The following is a 19,694-nucleotide window of genomic DNA, read 5'->3' as shown; positions in this document are numbered from 1 at the left end:
TATGACAGAAAGATATGGATATCTAAAGCTTAAAGACCTAATAAGAGTAAATAAAAATGTGTACTAAATATTTATTTTAACAAGATATAAGGACATTCTGAATACCCAAAATGTTCATTTAGACTTGGCAGAATTTAATTATAAGCATCTGCTTTGAAGCTTTCTGACTACCGTAGTGAAAAAAATACTTCAGTATATTTCAAATATACTTACATTTGTGAAAGTACATTTTAAGTATATTTTAAGTATTAAGTGTACAACCTATAAATACTGTATATACAAAGTATACTAAACGTATGCTTTTACCAATTTTGACATATTAACTTTAAACATACTTAAATATAATTGTACCAAAATACACTTTTAAGAAATATATTAAATAAAAGTATACTTTAAGTGAACAAAATATGTATATACGAAAATACACACTTGTTCAAGTGTATATTTAAAAGACATTTTAAACATTTTAAAATATCTTTTAAAGATATTATGCTCAAAATAGAATTTTTAAAAATTCACTTAAAATTCACTTAACGCTTATTTTAAATGATTAATTTCAGTAAGTTTTAAATTACATCTCAGTGTATACTTTAGGCTATTAAAGTATGCATTTTTAGGTGCCTTAATAATCTTTTACTATTTTTGTTAAAATGGCAAAGACTAGAAAAATAACAATCTTAATAGTGGAACTTGATGTAATGTTGTTGAACAAAGCAAATAATGTGTTCATTAGTTTCACCTGTAAAGTGTTTTGTAATGGATCCTTCTGTGTTCTGGTAGCCTGATATGTTTGCAGTACCGTAGAGTGTATGAAGCATGTAATGTACAAAGTGGCAAAGCAGAATAATAAAAGACATTAAGTAACTAAACAGTGTACTTCATTAGCAATTATAATAAACCAAAAGTGTAATTGTAGCATACTGTAATCACACTACTAATATAGAAAATATGTCATGCCAATGTACTTAAAATACATTCTAAGTATATTTTATATGTAATTCAATCACAAAAATAGTACGCTCAAAATATACTAATCAAGCATGTTTATATTACATAAAAGCAATATACTTAAAGTACACTAAGTTTAACTTAAGTTGTCCAAAAAAACAACTTAACACTTAGTACACTTTAAATTGTGATTTAATACAATTTAAATACTATTAAAATACACAAACACAAGATTAGTTGTTCCAAAATGTCACACTTTAAGTTAACTAATCCTAAGTGAACTTGAAGTATACTCATGACTTAAAGTATGCTTAATTTTTCACCAGGGCAAAATCCTTTCAATAAATAGCCGGAAAGCGCCAGAGCTAAAACTTAGGTTGTATCCTCTGTTGACAGGCAGGGTGAGGATACAATTCAGGTCGTCTGGCTGAAACTTGAGCGTTTGCTGAATCAATTTTCTTGAGAAATCCAATCTCGACTTTCCAATTGACTTACCTTGTTCCTTGAATAAAAAGCGAACACTGTGGTGCCTCCGCATGCCGGCGAGACTAGGCTAAGAACCAATAAATGACTAAAACCAGATACACAAGTATATGCAAAACTAAAAGGAGGAGATATTTTTCAGTATTCAGCGGTCAATATCTCAACCAGGGACTAAATGTAATGAACCTCTAAATCCCAAGTCACAAAGACTATACCGCCATCACCCAACGGACCCACTGAAGGAGACCGCTGTCTTAGCCAAATGGCCGAGAAGCGATAAAAAGTTTCTCACCACATAAAAACTCAGTGAAAAACTCATGCATTTATTTTCAGTATATCAGATTATTTCAACCATGTCTCTTCAGAAAAGTGGGTCACCTGAACTCCCCTCTTTCAGAGGGAGCATTTGGTTTATTTACTCCTTCTCTTTGGGAAAGATTCGCTGCAAAACCAAATGTTGGCTTCTTTAAGAGGTAAACATTACTGTTCACAGAGGCTTTTCTCATCTTTCTCATTTCTAACATACGTTTATGACGTTTACATGTTTTAAACGCCACATTTATTACGCACGTAAAAAGATACAACGTGAAACTGGACTTATTAAACGCTAACTACGTTGTTGTAATTTTTTTAAATTGTATCTGCCAAAGTATCCACCGTCTACCAACCTGTTTGTCTGCAATAACAGACGAGGCCAGACTGAATAAGAAGCGATGTGAGCTGAGTGGACGGCAGAGAAAAATCTGTCGTTAATAATCCCATAACTATCCACAAGATGGCGCTGTGGAACAACAACACAGAAAAATGCTACAGTACTTATTTGTCATAAAATATTAGTGCCTAAAACCTGGAATGCTATGTAAAAAAAATAACAAAAAAATTTTAAAAGAAGTGTTTAAATCTTCTAATTTATAAAGGGTAAAATTTTGAAAATGGCCAGAGAAATTATCCCAAACATTGTGGGAAATCTAAAATAAAATCAATTTTTAAAAAACCCCTCCCAACTCACAGTGTCACACATTAACATTATGTTGCAAATTTTGTGTAATTTATTATGGAAGGTTGTGACTTCAGCCTTGTTAAGAATATATGTCCTGGGAAATCAAATTATTACTAACATTCTTTTAAAGTTGTAATTCATTGTGATTTATGAAACTCAGGTTCAGAATACATGTCAAACAATGGAAAAAATATTTCTGAAGGAAAGTTAGCTTTTAATACTGATACAATATTTGATCAAAGTCAAACAAGATATCTAAAATCAAGTCTAAAAAGCCAAAGAATAGACATTAATGCATGAAATTAGTAAAATAAAAACTCCAAATACAGTTCCGACTACACAGCTGCAGAGTTACACTTATTCACAAGCAAACAAAACAAAGAATCAGCACGTCCATTCCAGTGGCAGCCTACATTTCCCATAGTTCACTAACACCTCAGGCTGCAGTAACACCATAGGTTTCAGGTTCAGCTGGACAGAGTTAAGGATTCGCCCTCCTCTCAATTCTCCGCCCCTTGCAGGTGGCTGCAGCTGATGCTCCTGGCAGCTTCTCTATTGGGTTTGGAGTAAAAGAAATCAAAAGGTTTCCTGACTTCGAGACATTCCTTCTTTAAAATCCCTGCAGCGGTTTGAACCGCCCTTTCTCTGTGTCTCAGTGGCGCGCCTGAAAATTCTCATAGGATGCCCATATTAGGGCGTCACAGCTACAAAAAATATAGAATTTCATTTATTTATTTACTTTGCCTGTTTACATTCATGTCTTCACTGAAGAAGATATGACATGAAATAAATTTCTCGGGGGCACCACTGTGGTGGCCAGCATTTCTCAGTGGTCCCTCCCTCTGCCCCCCCCCCCCCCTTGTAGCCGCCACTGTTAAGTACCAAGAAAAAGATCAAATTCTCTACAACATGTTTCAGAAAAGACACGCAGGAAGTTTGGCTGCTCTATTCTCCAGGCTTTGTGACGGTAGAGTAGAGCGTGGTCTCTGCTGGAGGATGTGCAGAGGCATTTTGATCACTACCAGTGGTGGGATCTCCGCCCTGGATATTGACGCTGGCGTAGTGCAGCTGGTCTGCAAGTGGGTTCACTGTAGAATACAGAGTGCAGACTGTGTTTGCTTGTTTGTTCTGCATCTGTATCTCTTCATATTGGTGATCTCTATCGTTTCTCTGGAAAACAGAACAACAATTAGGACGAGTTCCAGAGTAGCGACGAGAAAAATGATCCTGTTGTTATCAAATGTAAATGAGACACAAATACAGACCTCTGCACTTTGTATTATGTTTATCTTCTGCTCTGATGTTTCCCCTGAAGCACAACATGCAAACATAGTGAATATTTAAATATTACTACAGGATATTTATGTTTTGTTTGGGATATTTTACGTCTTGTCACACAGTCAGTTTTTATGAATTTATTGGCACAAAATCTGAGTTTTAAGTTGCTAACCTGCTAAATGAAAAACCATGCTTATGACAGAAATTGATTTAGATTAATGTTTCTATTTTTTACACAGCCGCCCCTAACCTTGTCTGTTGCAGAGTTTCCGTCTGCACAGTATTAAGACAATCGCAAGCACCACCACGACCACGACACCACAGACAATACCAGCAATCATTCCTGCAAACAAAAGAAACAGCAGGAACAAAATATTAATTTGGGTAAATTGACAATTCGGCTTTTCAAGACGTCATGTTACAGTGTAAAAAAAAAAAAAAAAAAAAAGGACAATCCCTCTTTTACACAGCTTGAGTCCATTCCTTTCACATGTACAAAACAAAAACACATTTTAAAAATGTTTTTATAGAGCAATAATAACTCCTTCTTACGGAAGAGGATTAGAGTTGCTGAAAAAAAATAATTCTTACTTTTTTTCACAAAATTATGACCTTTTATCACTAACATATGCAGATTTATGCACAACATTTATGTTATCTAAATGGTGAGGGGGATCAAAACAACCTGTGATTGGTGACTGTATGTGCAAACCACCCATTTTCCTGATTATTACATATAAACATGTGTTCTCACCTTGGTCTCGTTAATATTTCTTTTGCTGTACTACATATTATTCACACACCAGATGTATTTTACTCATATTGGCAGCTATACCTAGAATGTAGTCTCTGCTTTATTACCTTAGAAAACATTTGTAGCCGAGTGGTAAATTTATATTTTCCACTTTGGTTGAATATCTATCCCATTTAAGGTGTTGATTTATTTTTATGTTACAGCAGCAATGTTACTGAGTGATTTTGTTTTGCTTTTATTATTTTACAGTTTTTCTCAATTGTTTCCATACATTTTTTTGAAAGCCTGCCACATGCTCTCAGAACTCTACATACAAATATAAGAACACACACACAGTGTGTTTCTTGTGAAAACGGTGAGTTAATTTTCTTCATGAAAATTGTGCCAAATGCAGAAAATTGTGTGTTATTTTGAAAAAAATATTTAGATTTAGAACAGCAATTTCAGTGTAAACAGGAATTGTGCCTGTAGTTTAGCAGAACTGGTTCGGTGAGTTGGTGCATGAGTTACATGTTGTGGTCTTTATTTGTGTCTCAAGTACTATGGTTTGTGTGTAAACAATGGAGGAAAATTGTATTTCTTATTTGCATGTTTTGCATATTTACAGTTTTTCTCGCTGAGGTAGTTGATCTGTGTTGCACATTTTGGCCACAATTACAATTGATTACTGGTTCCCAAGACTGGACAAGAAATGCATCTTGGGACTTCCTGTTGTGCTGTATTACAATGGCTGCGATCTGTGATATATGATATGGCGCTAATTCTGGCAAAAAAAAAATTGGTAAATGTGGACATAACATGTTGATAGATTCACATTTAAGTGTGAATCTACTTAAATGTCAGTATTTTAATAAGACGGTGTATTTCCTAAAAGGATTGTTCAGGAGACCTGCAGGTCAGCCATTTCCTGCGTTAAGAGCTGATATAATAATTCATGTAACAATTCCACACATTCTAAATTAGTGTGCAATTCTCCGTATTTTGCTTTTGCAGCCAAAGACCACAGCCGTATTTCTTTTTATTTTATGTCTTGTGTTTTCTTTTGTGCAGTTTTTGTTATTCTGGAATTTTGCAGCATGTTTTCTGTGCTTGTCAAATAGATGAACAATAAAATTAAACTCAACAGCCCCATCATTTATAATAACAACAACCAACAGCTGTTTTTTTATCTGGTGGTAGTTCTTGGTCTTTACCGTCGCCATGCAAAAGATAAAAAATCAAATAACACAGTTAGAGCACAAACAAACATTTTAAAAATGTTTTTGTAGAAAGATATCCTTGTATACTTGGTGTTCTATGGCCTTCATGTTTACCATATTAATCCTCCTGTCCTGTTCATTTCTGAGGCACAGCAATAATGATCCTGGGTCAATTTGACCCGTTGAGTGTTTAATCATGCAATAGTATCAGAAACCAAAAAATTCCTCCAAAACATTTTTGTATTTGATTATTAACTCCAATACTAACCATTTCAATCAATATTTGTGCAATGATGTTTTTCTATTTCTCACAAATTAAGGATCAATGACGACAACTTACTCATTTACTCATTTGGACATAAAAATGAAATTTACATTTCTTATGTCCACTGAAAAAAACCTAGACACAAAAAAACAATAATTTCCTTGAAATTGATCTTTCATAAAAAAAAAATTACATTTTGATTTTTTTTTTTTTTCAATGGGTGATCTTTATAATTGAACTTGAGACACGTATACTGTTCTGGGTCAAATTGACCCGCTGATTAAAATCAAGATAAATGAGTCATGCAGAGTGTTTATGTTTTCTCCCACTTCTGCTGAATGTCACTCAGTGTGGGTGGAGTTTGTCCACAGGAACAGAAAATGTTCCCGTCAAAAGTTGTGTGAACATCCGCTTTCTCGCAGTTTCCTAGTGAAGTACAGAAAATAGTGAGAAAGTGGGCTTGTGTGACATACATACCGGCTTGTGTGCGTGCATGTATGTGTGTGGTGTGTGTGTGTGTGGTGAAATATGATTCACAGCTGCCAGGAAACATAGAATTGGACATTTTTTAAAATCTTTTTTACCCTTCAATTTGACTGCCGGGTCAAATTGACCCAAACACTATCTATGTATAAAGTAGACGCAGGGAGGATTACAAATGTGTAAAATGGATACATTTTCAATTTATATGTAGAGTGCACCTATTAAGACAAATAGAAAAAGTTTCATGCAAAATAAAAATACTTCCAACTATTTTTGAAAAAATGTTAAACTTTAAAACAGGTCAATTTGACCCGGAACGTAACAGGAGGGTTAAAGAAATAATCGCAAATAACAGACATAAAGTTACAGTGCAAATAAACAAGACATTAAAACATGTTTTATAGGATGATAATAACTCCTACTTTACCTGTTTTTGGTCTTTGGGTTACTTTTTCATCGTCTAAACGAGATAACCACAAATAACAGACTTAGAGTTACAGTGCAAACAAACAGAAACAAAGATGATCTTTAGAACTTCATCTGGTCCTAGTCAATTTAGGTTTTCCTAAAATGGTTTCATTTTGTTGGTTTGCTCATATGTTTGCCACTCATAAATATCTTATCCTACTTTTATCTCCTCAATTACTAACAAACACACCAGTACTGCGGCAGTGCAAGCAGATTATGTATACTATGAAGAACGGACAAAAACACTAACGTTATTCACATTTTCTGGCTGCTGACAGGTGGGATTTTTCTCGGTGTTGGACCTTTCAGTGATCCTTGTAACGTCAACGTAGAACTCATAATTTGAATTGACTAATTGTGAGCTTTTAATTTTGCAACAAACATGAAAGCGCGACAGTTTTCCACCATTCGAGGTGAACCCAACTCGAGACATGATAACCACAGTGACGACGGCAGCAACTTCAACAAAAATTGGAAAAACATTTTTCACGTGTGCATGTCATTACTGAAGTTTTTATGTCAATGTGCAACATAAAAGACGGCCTTTTGCCGTTTCATTCTATATAGTAATGAAAATATATATTCTTGCTATATTATTGATCAAATGTATTAAAAAATTGAATTTCTAAAAGATAATTTATACTATTATTTATTTTTGCAATGTTGTAATACTATTACCACTCCATTAAAGTACTATCTTGAATATCCAAGTTTTCTAATTTATAAGACGTATGCATAAACCATTAAAGTGTTATGATAGAGGAGGCATTTACATGAAAGGGTGGAAACAAATAGCAGGTGTTTCTTACCACAACCAGAGTCAGAATCACAATCAGAACCATGATCAGAATCCCTGTTGGACCTAATCTTCACTAGCAGTGGTGGTAGTGGTGACTCTCCCTTTTCTGGATAGGTCTGGACTGTAACCGGGTCTGAACAGCAACAAAGTATAAGTGACAAAAAGCATAAGGAGCATTACTTGACGTAAAATTGATCTTAAAAAATAAACTTAACTCATAGAAGTAAATATGGAAAGAAATATATAACAGCTCTAAAACAAACAGCTCTGGTTTCAATGGGTTTTAAGTATTTCTTCTTTTTTTTTTACCCTTCACAATAACAGTGAAAAGGAGGCTGTGGTTGCAAGCAACCTATCTGTGTTGTGTGACTTGCACCATATTTATGAAGTGGAGTTTTTTGTTAGCTTTGTCTATGCATAATTCAACTGGACCCTCATTGAAATGATGTTACAAGCCAAACTATCAACAAGCCATGTCAAAACACAGGGAGAACATATCAATATTATGCTAGCATGGCAGGAAGTTTCAATGCGCAAAAATGTCTGCAAAAAGCAAAACTTCAGATGCTTTACAACAAACATTGAAGCTTTGAGTGTTTTAGGTGGCCTGTTGTTTGGAAAGTTTTATAGCTTTTTCATTCACATTAAGCCAAATGTTGGAGGAGGAACTGCTGAACACCATTTCAACCTGAGACATGATTATTGGTCTAATGTTATTTGGAGATTTTTCAGATCCCATAACTTCAGAGAAACCCTTTGTACTATGTTTTTATAAGGGCGCATCATATTGATAATTTCTTAAACAGCGATTCACTCATTTAGATCAGTACTCACTCAGAACATGGAGGACGACTTCCTGCAAACAAGTGAGGAAATCATCTTTTTTCAAGGCACACCAGTATTTGCCCGAATCCTGCTGAGTCACCATGGAGATGTCCACCTTGTACAATCCTCGCTGCTTATCATCGCTGAGGGAAATCTTTGCCAGTTTTGTGTAGTTTGAAAGCTGAGCTGAAATTATATTCGCGCAGCCGTTGTTTCCGTCGAGTCTGCAGAAGTTTCTGATGCTGTTTTTATCGTCTTGTGAATATTTGCAGGTGAAGGAAACAGAATCTCCAGTGTATGCTGTTTGGTCCACTGATGCACTTTTGCCTTTGGGAGAGTTAAAGAATTCAATCACGATTGTTTATGTTTATTAAAGGCACGTTTTGGTTTGTTTTAAGCTGACTGTTAACATTTAGACACCATTTATGATTCAAAATAAGACATTATCGTGATTGCTAATTATTCTTAATGTGTTTGAGTAAAATGCATTACTGCGTTTAAATCTGTCTAGATATATTTTGTTCTTTTCAGTAACTGTAAGTACGCGCTAACGCGTCATTTTTCTACTGTTGCTGAAATACAAAGTAGTAAAAAGAAGAAAACACATATTTAATAGTTAATAAATGTAACACAGTCGTATTCTCAGGGACAGTGTTTCTTTTTAATTTCTGTTTTGCTCCTGATATAATTTGTAAAGACATTTCAAAGTATGTTTTACGACCAATGTACTTACAAGGGGTGTTGAGGGGCGCTCCATTATTCTTCACTTCTAAAGGTAAACTTCCCCTGACTGTCATGAAAAAATTTAACAAAAGGAATTTCATTTTCACACACTTAACTTGTTTAAGTCCCAAATCACTTTATGATATAAAAAAATGCTCTTACCTGTCAGCAACCAGACAATAGTTGTAAAATATATCCTCATTGTGGAGTTTAAAACTGCTTGAACTGAAACTAATATTGGCCTAAAACTTTTCCTCAGGAAGTCAGATCCGTGATCGTTTCTGTTCTTTTTGTTGTTTTTTATTTTTTAAATTATGGTTTCAGCTTCTCCTTTTTTCTACAGGACTTGATGCATTTGCATGTCATTTGTAAGAGCATCTGCCTCCAGCGTGAGAAGGAGAAGAAATGCAGAAGCGAAAGCTGGAACCTGATTCATATGCAGAGTGAACCTCCACCTGCTTCATGTGACAAAAACATGGCTCCGCTTCACTGAACAATGTCCACAGTGTACGACTTATCTTTGGATCAAAAACAATTAGCATACCAGCTATTTAGTTTCTCGGGGCACATTATGTTAACATATTTCACCTGGAGGTAAAAGTGGAATATTCAAAGCTCAGGCTATAATAAGAAACATGTTTGAATTTTGACTGAGTTGATTTTCATGTGTGAACGTAGCCTGGCACTTTGCTGAAGTAGATATTAGGGATATTATTTTTGCATGGATGAACTAATCCAGTCCCAGTTTTATTACCAGATACGTCCAGATAGAGGCATTTTTCAGATGAGCCGTTTCAGAGTCCCTGGATCACATTTTGTTATGCTGCAACCTTTAATTGTTGGGATTTTATGGGACAAAGATGAAAAAGTGCACGATTGTAGAAAAAAAAAAACATTTTCAAACAAATGGAGATCTGAATAGTGTGATCTAGATTTGTATTCAGCCTTCCTTTCTACCAGATACAGCTGCAAGTATTTTGGTGTAAGTCTCTAAACGTTTTTGTGAAATCGCTCAAACTCAGTCGAATTTCACCAAGAACTTATACAAACATCCATTTTCAAGTCACGATGTTCATTCTCAGCTACCTTTGCTCTGGCCTTTGACAATAAATGTAAATATTACCGAAAAGCCTGTTTATTTATTGTGCAATTTATGCTGTTCATTTGATCAAAGGATGAATTCAGATCTTATTTTCTCAGAGAATGGAAATTCATAACTCTTTCAGAATATGAAGCTGCACCAAACTAGGTCAACACAAATAGCAACAGATATGTAAATTCTTAAAATGTTGCAGTAATTTACATTGGTTACGTACTTTACAGCGTTGAGTGAGGATAGTTTCTGTTCAGTCTGGACCTCTGTCAGAGAAGTATAGTTTTAAAATGGTTTTTTGTTGTTATTTTTAATGGACACTTCAACTTTTGCCTTGAGTTTGGAAGGAAAGACTGTGTGTGGGTGTGTGTGTGTGTGTGTGTGTGCGTGTGTGTGTGTGTGTGTGTGTGTGGGTGTGTGTGTGTGTGTGTGTGTGTGTGTGTGTGTGTGTGTGTGTGTGTGTGTGTGTGTGTGTGTGTGTGTGTGTGTGTGTGTGTGTGTGTGTGTGTGTGTGTGTTACTCGGGTAGTAAGTAAATTACTACACGTCTTTTTCCACCATTAATGTGACACACGCCCTGTGTAATTTAACAGCCTACAACCGGTTTGATATGAAAAACAGCTGTTTTCATTTGTAACCCAAATCTTCCACTGAATTTTAAAGCATTTGCATGTTGTTTCCATAACAGGATGTGGAGACAAACAGTCAGAAATGCGTAACATTACTTATTCAGCTCCTTCATCACATCATCTCACCAACATGCTGTGAATTATTTCTTATGGTCAGCGGCGATTCAAGTTATTTAAATGTATGCTTACATCCGCTTTATAGTTAGCTATTTATGAAGAGCTTTTTTTCTTTGTTTTTGTTTTGCTTAAATGCATATATTGCATTCATGTTAAGTATTTGTTCATAACCAAGTTATAGAGATTGATTACTAGATAACAACATATTTTATGTACAAAAAACAACAACAAACAAAAAGAAAACTGCGGGGCCATTTTGGTTCAAAAGCATTTTTAAACAAAGTTTATTTCACCTGTGGTTTGATCCTTAACTATAAAATGCTGCGCAGGATTTACTTATTTTGAGACAAAACTTAAATGGCAAAAAAAGTTATGCACTTGATTTCAGAATATGTCACCCACGAGGTGATTTTAAAAATAATAAAGATTTTGACTCAAACAAATAACTTATTGGAATAATTTTAGAATTTAAATGAGTGATCGAATAAAAAAAAACATTAAAAACATCTATTTATATGTGATTTGTTCTAAAAGAAACAAACCAGAGAGATTACCACTGAAACTTCTAAGGCAAAAAATGTGCAACAATGCAGAGCAACTAATCAAGAAAGTAAAAAAAAAAAAAAACAATATATATTTTTTGACAATTAGAAACTGTCCACTAGATGACAGTATTGTTTTGAGTTAACATGAACAGAGTTTTGTCTTAATATGTATTAATATTTTTGTTGGATCACTGTTTGAAAAAAAAAAAAAGTTTGATTATATAATTAGATATTCCTACCAATTTTTGAAAAACGTCTATATACTTTTTTGATAACAACATGGAAATTTTATTTCTTTGTTCCTTTTGAGTTTCCATGTATGAAACTATTTAGCCTAAATTGTAATTTTCTGTATAATTAACGTTGCTTTAAGAGGAAGATAAAATAAAACCTCCAAAGCATTCAAAGGTTAAATAAGAAGGAAAAAAGTTGAGTATGAAACTAAATAAAAGTTTTGCATATTTTTAAAATCTTTTTGTGCTGAGCGTTTGAAATAATTTATAATGATAATAATTAAAAAATAAAACAGCTGACAACTGAGCCTGAGTGAAATACATATTCTGATTTATAGGACACATGAATAAACTTAAAAAACATCTTATGTAATCACTAGATATAATTTTCTCAGTCAAAGATGTGAAAAAACGATATTTGTCTGAACTTTGAAGCTGTTCAGCCGCCAGGTTTGGATTTGACAGATGAGTATGTGGTCAGTTCGGTTTGAGGAGAGGCAGCGCTGCAGGCTGGGTGTTTGCTGAAGATGACGGTGGAATAACAGAGGTCATCTGACTGGATCTCAGGCTCTGAACGGCTGTTGGAGTACAGAACCTCCGGCTGACCCGCGTTGATCCTGAAATCTGGCTCCCCAGTGACTGATGACGCGGCGTTGGCATGTTGGGATTTCTTCTGGATTGAGGGCTTCGAATACGTAACATCATCATTTTTTCCTGAACAGAGCGAGGAAACACAGAATCACTCTGCAAACCGGACAACATTCATACGCTACAACGGATAAACATGAAGCAAGAATAAGTTATAAAAACAATAAACTACTGTACATCATTTGTTCTCACATCTCACTTCTTTCTGTTACAAATAAGTTTTTATTTAGACATTTGAATACGATGGAGTATTAGGGCGATGCTAAGACAATACAAAAAGAAGAAAGAATTACAAGAATGAAGTCATAATATTCTGACTATAAAATTCTTGACTTTATCCTCATTTATTTCTTAGTTTTTTGTAGCGTGTCCCTAATACTCCGTTGTATTTGTTCTTCCATTATAGGCAAGAAAAGAAAATGTTAGTAGATACGGAGTGGTTGCTTTTAAAGTCGTGAACATGTCAGTGTTTTTAATCACTTATTCCATCACTTCATGTTACATCCGAAGTGACGTGAGCCGGAGAAACTCTGCCTGAAACCGACTTCCAGACCTAATCGTGATCGATCTTCAGCTTTGTAGAAAAGAGCTTGGAAAAATCTCAAAAGGACTGACCTCAAAAGACGGCACCAGATAATGACGGCAGAATAAAACGTCTCGTCTTTTTTTTATATCCAAAGAAAATGTTGAAAATTGTAAATTTTAATGAAAACCTGTTAAATATTGTCAACTTTACTTGTGATCAACATGTGTTTAAATGTGCTAGTAGGTTGGTTATGGGCAAGTTTCTCTTTGTCCTGTGTGTTTGACACAACCTTAAAAGTGTGTTTCAGTGAGTGTGTTTTGCACCTTTCGACGTGCTGACGTCTCTTTTTCTGAGTCTGAAGAATAACAGCAGGACGGTCGCCAGAGCCAGCACCGCCACACCAAGACCTGTTCCAAGATACACCATCTGACCTGGAAAAAAATATATAACTAGAATTAAAAACAAGCTCAGCAACGGTAGGCTGATAAGAACAAATGTTCTTATCAATAAGGCACTAAGACGGAAATGCTTACTAGAATCCATCATCTTCAGGTTGCTTCCTGGACTCTCTATTACAGAAAGCAAAAGGAAAACTTTGACAGGTTTTCATGCTCCAGATTTCGTCACATGCTTTTGAGACGAAACAAACCCGGTTCAGAGAAGCTTCCTCATCAGCAAAAGGAAACGGAGCTAATATTTTTATCTCGACAAGAAGTCATAATGTTACTTCTCCCACAGGAACAACTTTACTCACCTTCTGCTACAGTGAGGGTCACCTTGCCGTACGTGTCCACTCCAACTCTCTCAATGCCACACCAGTAAACTCCTCCATCGCTCATTTCCAGGTTTGATATTGTTACATAGAATGTGTTCCCATTATCTTTTATAGAGTACTTCCCCTCTCGCTGCGTGCTGCTTTTTATCAGGACGTCTGCGTCAACGCACGTTCCTTTGCAGAAATATTTGACATTGGTGGTGGCATAAGAATGAGAGCATGTTATTGTGACTGATCCCCCCACAGTTCCTGTTACTGACGTGGTTTCAGTCTGAAAGACCCCTAGACAAAACAGAAACACATAAAGCCAATTTCTGAACAGACTTTTGACAACAACAAAAAAATCCTCCAAGTGTGACGTTTCTGAATTTCACAGATTAGTACCATAAACACGTAGTGGCGCCTGTAGCAAAGATCAGAACCTTAAAGAAGTTTGTCTTTTGTACCAGCAGCAAAATCCAATCTTATATTGAAAACATTTATTCAGTGGAGGAAAAAACACGTTTGAGATAATATCAGGTTTGGGTTGTTTGGGGCTGTTGTTTGCTTTTCTCTGGTAACACAATCACGGGCAACCCTGACAAATCATTAATCATCAGAAATGAACGTTAAGTGAAGAATTTAAAGGAATTGTTAGCATTTTATGTATACATTTGCAGCTGTCAAGAGTGTCAGACATGTTGACCACTGTGCTAACCGCTAACCTCGCTGACAGACATGTTGCATTTGTCATGACAAAACTGTGAAATCACTTCGATCAAACTGATCTCAGTTGGTTAAAAACAGACTCGGGCTCATTTCCAAATTCCTCTCAAATAAACCAGGTTTTTGCAGTTCATGCTGAAGTGTTGCACCATTTTATTGGTTCATTTCTTGCTTTTACTGTTTTACCTTTTAGTAGATGACTGTCGTCATCGTCCTTTCTTCTTTCACTCAGTAGTTCAGTTGAGTGTTACTGGCCTTTTGTCCACAAGATGAAAGGCAAAAAGCATTCAGTCAAGGTGTGACGTGTTTATAGTTAATCAGATGTTACTCTTGGTGTATGAATATTTTTGAACTTTGTTGTAAAAAACGGACAACTCGCAGTAAATTTAAGCTAGTACACTCAGTTGTTTTTAAACACCTTGTCTGCTGGTGGCGGTCAGAGCACCCGTTGTTAGTGCGACCCCGGGCAGCCGTGGCTACCGTCCAGTAGCTCACCGCCGCCAGTGTGTGAATGTGTGTGTGAATGGGTGAAAGACTGATTGTCTGTGAAGCGCTTTGGGGTTACTTGACAAAGAACTACACAAGTAGTGTGTAGTTCCTGTCGTAAAAGCAATATTTCAAAATGATGCACAACAAAACTCGACTAGGTCATAAGTTAATTTTGCCAACGTACACATGATAAAGATGGAAATGGAGGTAAACAAAGATCACTGTCTGGGAACCGCAGCATTTTCCACTGTGAGATTGCTGTACTGCAGTCAAAGGTTTATTTATCTTTTGGGGTTTTTACACATTTTTGCGAGCGCTACCAACAGATAAGTATGAGGGGCCGTTTAGGACAAAATTTACGTTTTGTCTCTCACACACTACCAAAAAGTCTCGCATACTCCAAAAAAATAGCCTCGCACACTCCAAAAAATTACGTTTTGTCTCTCACACACTACCAAAACGTCTCGCATACTCCAAAAAAATAGCCTCGCACACTCCAAAAAATTACGTTTTGTCTCTCACACACTACCAAAAACTCACGCATACTCAAAAAAATAGCCTCGCACACTCCAAAAAATTACGTTTTGTCCCTCACACACTACCAAAAACTCACGCATACTCAAAAAAATAGCCTCGCATACTCAAAAAAATTACGTTTTGTCTCTCACACACTACCAAAAACTCTCGCATACTCAAAAAAATTACATTTTGTCTCTCACACACTACCAAAAACTCACGCATACTCAAAAAAATAGCCACGCACACTCAAAAATTACTCACGCACATTCAAAAAATACTCAAATTGCGTATACACACACTACTAAAATGTCACACACACACACACAAACGTTAACTTTCTCGCTCACACACACTACTACCAGCTCGCGCACATACACTACTACCAGCTCGCGCACATACACACAAACGTTAACTTTCTCGCTCACATACACTGCTAACAGCTCGCTCACATACAGACGTTTATCTCTCACATACACAAGACTAAAGTTGAACACACACACAGTACTAAGACTCGTTTTATGTATGTGTGAGAGCGAGACTTTTTATGAATGTGTGAGAGCCAGACTTTTTATGAATGTGTGAGAGCCAGACTCTTTTTGAATGTGTGAGAGCCAGACTCTTTTTGAATGTGTGAGAGCCAGACTCTTTTTGAATGTGTGAGAGCCAGACTCTTTTTGAATGTGTGAGAGTTGTCACGGAAGAGGCGGGGCATAATTTTTGGATCAAACTGCGCATGCGTAGATCCTAAACTATAAGTTTCGATTGTTGACTCACTGTATGTTCTATTACTTAGTATATTTGTGCTTTTAAATATATATAGAACGTTTAACTTTCTTGTAGATTAAATGTGCTATAGAAATAAATGAATCTGATTGATTGATTAAAAATAGCAAAATTGCTGTAGTACAATCTGTCCACTGGGTGCCAGTATTACAGGAATTATTAACCGGCGCCAACTAGTGCCGAAGAAGAAAGAATTTGCTATACCGAACATGGCTAACTCTAATTCGAAACGAGAGAGAATTGGTCAGGCAGCTGCCATTTTAAACACCGCTCCGGAACGGAACAGAGATGAGAGTTCTGAATCTACTGTAGCACTGCGGGCAGTCGTTGAATCGTTTAATGCGCCTGTCAAAGTGCTGGTTGCCTCCGGAGAAGATAGAATGGTGTTTAAAATGGCAGCTGCCTGACCAATTCTCTCTCGTTTCGAATTAGAGTTAGCCATGTTCGGTATAGCAAACTCTTTCTTCTTCGGCACTAGTTGGCGCCGGTTAATAATTCCTGTAATACTGGCACCCAGTGGACAGATTGTACTACAGCAATTTTGCTATTTTTAATCAATCAATCAGATTCATTTATTTCTATAGCACATTTAATCTACAAGAAAGTTAAACGTTCTATATATATTTAAAAGCACAAATGTACTAAGTAATAGAACATACAGTGAGTCAACAATCGAAACTTATAGTTTAGGATCTACGCATGCGCAGTTTGATCCAAAAATTATGCCCCGCCTCTTCCGTGACAACTCTCACACATTCAAAAAGAGTCTGGCTCTCACACATTCATAAAAAGTCTCGCTCTCACACATACATAAAACGAGTCTTAGTACTGTGTGTGTGTTCAACTTTAGTCTTGTGTATGTGAGAGATAAACGTCTGTATGTGAGCGAGCTGATAGTAGTGTATGTGAGCGAGAAAGTTAACGTTTGTGTGTGTGTGTGTGACATTTTAGTAGTGTGTGTATACGCAATTTGAGTATTTTTTGAATGTGCGTGAGTAATTTTTGAGTGTGCGTGGCTATTTTTTTGAGTATGCGTGAGTTTTTGGTAGTGTGTGAGAGACAAAATGTAATTTTTTTGAGTATGCGAGAGTTTTTGGTAGTGTGTGAGAGACAAAATGTAATTTTCTTGAGTATGCGAGAGTTTTTGGTAGTGTGTGAGAGACAAAACGTAATTTTTTTGAGTATGCGAGGCTATTTTTTTGAGTATGCGTGAGTTTTTGGTAGTGTGTGAGGGACAAAACGTAATTTTTTGGAGTGTGCGAGGCTATTTTTTTGGAGTATGCGAGACTTTTTGGTAGTGTGTGAGAGACAAAACGTAATTTTTTGGAGTGTGCGTGGCTATTTTTTTGGAGTATGCGAGACTTTTTGGTAGTGTGTGAGAGACAAAACGTAAATTTTGTCCTAAACGGCCCCTCATAGATAAGGGTGCAGCGCATCTTAGCAGCAGATAAGCAAAAAACTGAAATGAAGCCATTTTCAGCGATAAAAAATAAAGCGTAAAATGTTGTGTTTTTATCTTTTATGTTGTGCTTATCTTTTCACCGCTGCAAACTGTGACATTAAAGAGATAGCTACACTGTAAAACATTTGAAGCTGGTTTGACTTGAAAATGTTTGTCCACCTGCTGCCTTGAAAATGCAATTCAAGTCAAGGAAATTTTATTGGTTTTTAACTCAGAAATTAAAGTTCATGAAGTTGATTTAACAACAAGAGACAAGTTATCTAAACATTGTTGTTTTTTTTTTAAAGTTCATTAATCTTGACTGGTGAGTTTTAACTTAATGCTGCAATTTAAGCCAAATAGGTATTTCACTATATGCAAGAATTAAAAAAAAAAACTAAAAAAAACGTACTACTCAATATCAAGTTAAAATAACTACTTATTTTACTTTAGAATAATTTTAATTCTTGTTTCAAATTGCATGAACTAAATTTCTGATCTGATAATGAAATTTCTTAAGCATTATAATGAATTCTCCTCAAAAACATTTAGTGTGAACGGGACATTATCCTTACGCTTCGTAAACTGTCAGCTCATTAAAATAATCATTTGCCTTAACAACACACAAGACTCAGATCAATGTAACACACTTTCATCTCAGGATACAAAAACACGCCGCTAAGCATTCTGGGAAATAATTCTCACTACTCTCTTTTTCTGCTTTCAGTTTTTTTTTTTTTTTTACCTAAAAACTCTAATTTATTCAACTCTTGGAGCTTTGACAAAATTAATAAAAATGTTAACACAACTTACTGCTGTAAATGTATCTTCCACAAACACATAAATTTAGGTTTGAAATCTAAAACTCGCTAAATTTGTTTAACTTAAAGAGTAGAAGATAGTAGACGCAACAAAAAGCTGCTCAAATTGTTTACAGTGTACACACATCCACAAGAACAGCTTCACAGCACTCCTGTGTTCAAAGGGCGATAAACTTTACAGAAGAAAAAATGGATAGTACATTTGTGAAACACATTCATTTATATCTTTTTTAAAGCCCTAAATGTTGTTTTCCACCCCCAGAAGAACCAAGTGAGTTTCTAAACCACTGTAGAGAAATGTTCAACCACAAAAGATGAGGAAGAGAGGAAGATTTCAGGGGATGAATTAATAAATCGAAGTGAATTTACCTTCCAGAACGAGGACAACAGAAAGAACCAAACTCCTCTTCATGATTTCCAGATGGTTTGCACGTCCTGCGTCGGTTTTCTTAACCCAGACATCAAGATTGAGGAAATCTGTCTGCGCAGCTGCTTTTATTTTTACTCAAGTTCCTTGCTGTTGTTGCACTTCCCCACTTCTGACCAATCTTCTATTTTAAAATGAAGACATTCCTTTGCTTCTCACATTTTTCTTTCTTTAGCTCATTTGCGTGATAGAAGGAACTTCTTCTGGTACACTAACCTCAATGTTTGGTCAACTTAAATAAGTCATAAAGAACTTATTACACCAGAAGAAACTCTTCATCGCCAGAAAGAGGTAAAATTCCAATCTTTTGTAGATTTGCAAAGTTGTAGATTTGCGTTATGCTGTGGTACACACAGGAGGAAACAGTATGTCCTGTTTTGCTGACAGAACCTGGCTGCAGTGAACTGCTGACTGGTTCACTACACAACCAGTTGCTTGTGTGAAATAAAAACAGCTTTTGCCAATTTAGTTGAGCATAGATTATAGCTTTAACCTCAGTTTCCTTCCCTGTTACCATTTCCCATCTGCTTCCCAAGAGATGGCCTTCTTACTTGTAGTTGTGCTCTATAAACCTTATAATTGTATTTTAAACAAAAACTGCTTTTCTACATTTATTCTTTTTGATATTTCACTGCCAACACCAAAACTAATCAAAAAACAAATTTAAGATTTTCTTTTTCTCATAATATTTCTTTTTAGAGCCAACTTTAGATGCTTAA

The 19,694-nt window shown here is 35.7% G+C and overlaps 2 protein-coding genes across 2 annotated transcripts; both read right to left on the bottom strand.

The window, feature by feature from the left end:
- Positions 1-2,375: 2,375 nt before the first annotated feature.
- LOC111608535 (CMRF35-like molecule 8) lies at positions 2,376-10,251 on the bottom strand. Its single transcript, XM_023333316.1, has 8 exons — positions 9,388-10,251; positions 9,236-9,292; positions 8,512-8,829; positions 7,688-7,810; positions 6,838-6,870; positions 3,960-4,052; positions 3,697-3,740; positions 2,376-3,601 (listed from the first exon to the last, which is right to left on the bottom strand). Exons 1-8 carry the CDS (start codon positions 9,425-9,427, stop codon positions 3,377-3,379), a joined length of 933 nt encoding a protein of 310 aa, XP_023189084.1. The 5' UTR covers positions 9,428-10,251; the 3' UTR covers positions 2,376-3,376.
- A 1,899-nt stretch (positions 10,252-12,150) lies between these two features.
- On the bottom strand, positions 12,151-19,033 carry LOC106699796 (CMRF35-like molecule 7). Its single transcript, XM_014471011.2, has 5 exons — positions 18,918-19,033; positions 13,770-14,072; positions 13,549-13,584; positions 13,339-13,446; positions 12,151-12,555 (listed from the first exon to the last, which is right to left on the bottom strand). Exons 1-5 carry the CDS (start codon positions 18,958-18,960, stop codon positions 12,281-12,283), a joined length of 765 nt encoding a protein of 254 aa, XP_014326497.1. The 5' UTR covers positions 18,961-19,033; the 3' UTR covers positions 12,151-12,280.
- Positions 19,034-19,694: the final 661 nt, after the last annotated feature.

This window comes from Xiphophorus maculatus, chromosome 5, assembly GCF_002775205.1.
Source record: "Xiphophorus maculatus strain JP 163 A chromosome 5, X_maculatus-5.0-male, whole genome shotgun sequence".
Lineage (NCBI taxonomy): Eukaryota > Metazoa > Chordata > Actinopteri > Cyprinodontiformes > Poeciliidae > Xiphophorus > Xiphophorus maculatus.
This window is presented reverse-complemented; position numbering and strand designations above follow the sequence as displayed.